Raw genomic sequence first — 6735 nt, forward strand, 5'->3', positions numbered from 1 at the left:
GATGCATCAGTAACTGGTAAATACGAGCCCACGCTCAAATAATATATAGGACTATAATATATTAGAATATATGAGACATTTTTCCGCCGGGATTCAGTCCCCATTTTAAAACCTTGTGTCAGTTGTTGTCGTTATTTGACTGACATTTGCTTAAAAATCTGGACACATCTGGTTTCTACTATTAGATCTCAGTTCTTTTCTTATTGCATCTCAAACGGTCAATCATAGCATATTGATTGACAAGCATGAAAACTGGAAAGAGCTTTCTGCTACAGCACTAAGCGTATTCAAGTCATACCTAAAAGACATCTGAAGCCAAACTAATTCAAGTCCTACCTAAAAGACATCTGCATATCTGGGCTGGAGAAAAATGACATATGGGTTCTCCAAGGATCAATATTGGGCCGCTTCTGCAGTCTGCATTTCTCCTACTCTTGCAAACTCTGAAAAACAACATTATATCCTACCATGACTATACAGATGATAGTCAAATGTAAATGTATTCATAACAGGAGACCTTGGTCCAATTGATTCAGTCTTCAAATGCATTGAGGAAATAAATGACCTTTGAGACAAAAAAACATGTCCGAAATCTTGCTATAGGTATGGACTCTGACTAAAACTCAGAAAGCCTCATGAAGATCATGATCAAATCCTACTATCCCCTTAAAAATGACACAAAAAAAGAATTGAAGGGCTGATGTCCAAAAGATACCTTGCTTTTATTTTTGGTAGGTTTTACCACTGTAATGTGTTTTCAAAGGTCGAAGGTCAAAACGTTGGTCAGCTCCATCTCATCCAGAATGCTGCTGCTGGAATTTGACTTTAAACTAAGGCAATGCAACCAGAATGCAATGAAGAGGAAGAATTCACAGCCGGCGTTGTTGATGTTTCCTCTTTTGAGGAAACATCATCAATCATTGTCCATGTCAGATGCATTCTCTCATACTGGAAATGTCTAGGGACAATATTCTGTTGTGTGCTACATATGTGAAAGAGCAACACCAGACATTGACTGGACCTGATTCTCTGGACGTTGTGCGGAGCTCATGGGTGAAAAAAACACCTAAAGAAATCCAAGCAAGTTAAGATGACTGCACTGGCTTCATGTTGGCCAGAGAATTTAGGTCAAAATATCACTAATAGTTTCTAAAGTGCAAAATGGTTAGGGACCAGAGTATATCTGTGGTCGATTTGTGTGTCATGTGCCCACTAAATCTCTCAGCTCATCAGGCCTGCTCACTGATCCTCCAAAAGAAGAGAAAATAAGCTTATTCTTTGTATGCACTACAGACCTGGAGCAAACTCTGACCACATGGGAGGTCTGTCTCAGCACTTTACTCTTTTCAACCAGGGAAAGATGGGATACAAAACGGCTAGTGCTAAGAAGAATGAAAGAAAGGTATAAGCAGGGGACACACCAGGAACACTCAGCCAGAAACCTTCCACTGAACTTCCTGAACAGGGACTGACAAGGTGCCGGAGGGCAAGTGGAGGGGACATAACCACAGGGAGACAGAGGGCGGAGGGGGGGGGGGTTGAGAGAGAGCAGCAGAGAGGGAGAGAGAGGGACAGAGAGAGGCCGAGGGCAGCAGCAGCAGAGTGGGCGGGACGGAGAGAGAGCGAGAGAGCGGAACGTCAGAAAGAGGCAACAGTTTCTTCCCCGAGGAGTCAGTCCTTTCATCTGGCCGCTCCCTGGCGCCTCTGCAAACCTCCCATTGTCTGTTGAACAGCCCCACATAAATAAGGCCGTCTGCAGTCCTCACGCAGCCACCAGCGCCGCTACCTGCTCACGGGAAATAACCTTGTGCAGATGACCGTGCCCCGAACCGCTCTTTGTTTTCGTTATTTATCTATTTCAATTATTTTTTTCTTATGAAAAGGAATGACATCATTAGCTTGATTATCCGTCAATCAAACACATCGGTAAAAAGAGATGGAAAGGGTGAAGCAGAGTAGCGCCACACAAAGACGCCAATTAAGTATTTAATTCAGAGTGTTACGGTTGGATAACAGGGATTTACTTTACTCCCCTACTCACAAACGTATCTACAATGGGCAACACATCTAGAGCAATAGTGGTGTTACAAACCGATATAAGTGGAATGCAGAAGTCAACAGTAAGTCTGTGTTACGGACTCTTACAATACAACTGTGTCCAAGGGGTTATGAGTTGCAGCTTAACTTGTAATTATTATAGCACAACAACAAGGAGGCTTTGTAGTCAGAACCAAGACGGAAACTTCTTATTTTAGAAAGGCAGCAACTACCATACACACTCCTTCCAGTCTTACCTTTCAAAAATAATGCCAGAGACTAATACACCCCTTAACAGCTGACTAGTTGAATAATTCAATAAGCATTTTGGCAAAAATGTAACTCAATATAATAGATGACGTAACGAGTTGTAAATTAATGCACAATAGAGTCAATGTGCGCAAATGTCAATAGAGTTCCAATTGTTTTACCTGTTTACAGCTTTTGCTTTACAATGATAACCTTTGCTGCTTTAAAATAAGCAGATAAAAATGTCCTCAAATCATAGCAACGGCCCTACATGTAAATTAAAATAAATCGGAGAATAAAATCAGAACACTGACCTATAAAGTAAGAATTCTGACTTTAATCTCAGAATTCTGCATTTAAAATCAGAACCCTGACTTCAATCTTGGAATTCTGACTGTATTCTTAGAATTCTGACTTCAATCCTGACTTTAAAGTCAGAATTCTGAGATTAGAATCTAAACTCAGAATTCTGACTTTATTTATTCTGATTTTAAAGTCAGAATTCTGTTTTTGAAGTTAGAACTCCAAAAAAAGAATCACATGGGGCCCTAATCCTTTTCCATAGTATATAATCAATGTTGGATGAAAGGTAAAATAATATGCAGAAAGTTACTTTCAGACGGATTATACATGCCCTCTGTTTGTAGAGTAATGTTTGGAAATAGCATCTGCTATCTGTGCTAAAAATGGGCAGTTTCCATCTCCATCTCCGTCAGAAACAGTGAACATGCGTGGACGGTTTAACAATTTCTCAACTAACATGTTATGTTCTGCAGTAGCCTAACTAAATCAAGTGAGAGAGAGAGAGAGAGAGAGAGAGAGAGAGAGAGAGAGAGAGAGAGAGAGAGAGAGAGAGAGAGAGAGAGAGAGAGAGAGAGAGAGAGAGAGAGAGAGAGAGAGAGAGAGAGAGAGAGATGGTTCTGCCGTTCATCATCTCTTATATATATGTGTTTACTCTCAGCCTGCTGCCTCGTGAGGCGGCAGCCTGAACTATCTCTAGCAGTGGAGTTTGACATTCGACCATTGCTCTCCAAAGTCCTGTGCGCTTTAGGAAGCCAATCAGAATGCAGACGGCCACACACAGCAGGAGGGCTCTCCGTACCTCCGACAACATTTCAGTGCGGCAGTGATTGGTCACCGTTGACCTGTTCCCTGAGTACGCGCACTTGACAGCACCGGTCGCCCATTTGACTTCACACCCAACCCAGGAGGAGGACCACCTGACTTTTTTCGGAGCCATCGCTTTACTCGGGCGCTGGCTTTATTTTGCTGGATTTGAACTTTTGTGTGTATTTATTTGATCTTTTTACTTTTATTTCTGCGGAATCTCGAATGGGCTCCCGTGTCAATGCGAGTGGCGGCGAGGAGCTAGGTTCTCCTGAAGACACACGGCTGGACTCAACAGAGAGGACGATGGGGGAGAGTAAAAGTCCAGTGCTGAGCCGCCATCCGTTCAGCGTGGAGGCTCTCATGTCCGGCAGCAGGACGCGCCGAGGTCCCCCCCACTGCGTCGGGCTCACCGGCGGGAAACACGGGGATGGACCTTCGCCGACGGACCTAGTCGACACTGGCCGAAGCTCTTCCTACTCCCTGTGCGGGGAACACTACGGTCCGGCCGAGGGGAACCCAAAGCACTTCGTGTCGGTCCCGACGTCTCCGGTGAAGTCCGAGACGTCAGAGTCAGACGACTGTGCACCTTGGATCATAAACGGCACTTTCTCGTCCCACACCGGTAAGTAGGCCTGGGTACCACCACTTTTGGGAGTTTTTGTCGAGGATTATAAATAGTTGTTGGTTAATGGGAGATATGACGGTTACTCCTCATCTCCGGAGCACAGCGTCCAACAGGTGGTCAGGTGGAGGCGTGAAGTAGGAGTATTTAGATGATTATAACTACCGACTGTGCTCATAAACATTAATCTGGTACTATCTAATGTTGCTTAACATACACATTTCAACAATGAAAGGTTTTTATTGTGTAAGAGATTTGGTTGTTAGAGACTAGAATCATCTTGTAAAAATATAGATGCCCATGCTCTTGATTCAAGAGCCCAGTATTCAAATAGTTTTTGGAAATTAAATTCGAGTAAAACATGTTATTTTCTATTTAGATTGATACATTTGAATTGTTGTTTTGTTGAGTCTTGGCTTGTTTTTTAGTCCAAACTTTCCTTGTTTATTGCTTTGATATGAGATACATTAGAAAATGAATCAATATCAAACCTTGTTTTACCGGCTTGTGGGTTTCTTTAATTTAGAAAGTAAACACCTTTCCTTGTTTAATGCTTTAACGTCAGATAAATATGAAGCTGAAACAATATCAAACCTAGTTTTTATTTGATGTTCAAAGTGTTATCTATCTATCTATCTTTTTCTATTTTGAACGATGGTCCTAACTGGTTGCCCCCCCCCCCCCCCCCCCCCCCCCCCCAGGTCTGGTGAGCCCCAGCTGCCCGCTGAGGAAACACAAGACCAACCGTAAGCCGCGGACGCCCTTCACCACCGCCCAGCTGCTGGCGCTGGAGCGCCGCTTCCGGCAGAAGCAGTACCTGTCCATCGCAGAGCGCGCTGAGTTCTCGTCCTCGCTGGCGCTCACCGAGACCCAGGTGAAGATCTGGTTCCAGAACCGCCGTGCCAAGGCCAAGCGGCTCCAGGAGGCCGAGCTGGAAAAACTCAAAATGGCCGCCGACGCCAAAACGGCGGCAGTGGTGGCGGCGAGTGCGGCGGGGGCCCTGCACAGCGGCTTCAGGCTGTCCCTGCCCCTTGGTGCCATGTCGTTGTACGGACATGCTCACACACACTCGGCCTACCACCACGGGCACCACCAGGGCCCCCACAGAGCCCTGTGGCCCCTCGCCCCCCTGGGACTGTACTCGGCCCCCCTGGGCTACATGTACCATCTGTCGTAGCGTGGGGCCGTGTGTGTGTGTGCGTGTGCGTGTGTGTGTTTGTGTGCATGTGAGTGTGTGTTTGTGAATTAGTCGGTTCAAAACGATCTGCAGTATTGTGAAAGGGAATCATTGAGAATCGATCGGACCCTTGCTCGGAACTGGAATGCCCGTTCACTACGACAGCAAAGCTTTGCTTTAATCAAGTCACACATGGGCTGCTTCCTTACCATGAATGAAAATAAATATCAATTCCATAATGAATATTACATATCCATTTGTTTCAGGATGTGCATCTTTACGCTCTGTTTCCACTCCTAGCTTGCTCACCGAGGGAACGACATGCAGTCGTTCCCTCAAAGGACTCTGAGGAAATGTTTTTAATGCAACAGATGCAGTGCCTTTCACCTGTAGCCTTCCTGTCTTTTCCCAGAAACGTCACCTCAATGTGCCTCCCATGTTCTGACCCTCACGTGGGAAGGATTAATGGCCAGCTGGGTTCCTTTGAAATGTATTCACAACAACGTCTTCACGTTGAAAAAAAGTAGCTTTCAGTTAAAAAACAAGTTCGTAGAAAAAGGGGATCAAATGATTGCTTCTCCATTGCTCTTTAAAACTAACGAGCGCCATTTAAAGTCTGTGGAGGAGAGCGTTGCTCTGTTTAAGAGCAGCCGTCTGTTTGCCTGTTCTGATCCGTGGCTCACTTCAGGGTCTGTCTGTGCTAAAGGGTTCAGGGGACTTCCACACTCTGCCAGGAGGAATTTTGTGGAATCATTTTAGGGAAGCTGCAAACGACTTCTGCCAACCATCTCATTTGCTTATGTCAGTTATTCAGGGTCATCAAGCTGTTGTTCTTCTCCTCAGGGTGTCTCGTTAAGGCAGCTCTTGCTCTGGGCAACACATCGACTTATAGCATTATTTTGATATTTCATGTTAATTAAATATGAGAGTTTTAAACAAAATCCAAATCTTCCTTACATAGTCATTTTAGTTATGTCGAGGTTTACCTTGACCTGAAAGCAATATTAACCTTTAAAACATTCCTACAGTGGCTCACTAGATCAGGTTATTTAGAAATATTTATTTGTATTCTATTTTTATTTTGCGGCGTATAATTGTCTCACATTCCTTATTTATGATACGGTTTTAAAAGGACAAATATTTTCTGATCAGATTTTAAATCTTTATTTTATTCCTGGACGTGCCTTTGGGATGGGCTTCTTTCTGCCATGGAGTTATGTACATAAGAATGTTTGTTTGTCAGTCAAAAGACAATAAAGGTTTGTCTCAACAGACGCTATCTATTTTATCACACAATGTGTCAATATTCTTCGTTACAAAGAGCTTTGTGTGTGTCGTGTGTGTTTCAGTGTGTAGGTGGGTTTGCATCGTGTGTGTGAGTCTGAACGTGTGTTTGTGCCACGTTTGTGTATCTGTGGGTTTATCTTTTTATTCATGCTGATCGAGGTTAAGGGCATTTTACACACCATAAAGGTTACATATAAATGATCCACCATAAAGACACGGTTCCCGTTGTCATGGAGTCGTCATAGCGACAGAA

The 6735-nt window shown here is 44.0% G+C and overlaps 1 protein-coding gene across 1 annotated transcript; it reads left to right on the top strand.

Moving 5' to 3' along the window:
- Positions 1–3286: 3286 nt before the first annotated feature.
- Positions 3287–6478, top strand: LOC130386375 (homeobox protein MSH-D-like). The gene is made up of 2 exons (XM_056595261.1): positions 3287–4018; positions 4720–6478. Exons 1-2 carry the CDS (start codon positions 3619–3621, stop codon positions 5193–5195), a joined length of 876 nt encoding a protein of 291 aa, XP_056451236.1. The 5' UTR covers positions 3287–3618; the 3' UTR covers positions 5196–6478.
- Positions 6479–6735: the final 257 nt, after the last annotated feature.

Source organism: Gadus chalcogrammus, chromosome 7 (assembly GCF_026213295.1).
Source record: "Gadus chalcogrammus isolate NIFS_2021 chromosome 7, NIFS_Gcha_1.0, whole genome shotgun sequence".
NCBI lineage: Eukaryota > Metazoa > Chordata > Actinopteri > Gadiformes > Gadidae > Gadus > Gadus chalcogrammus.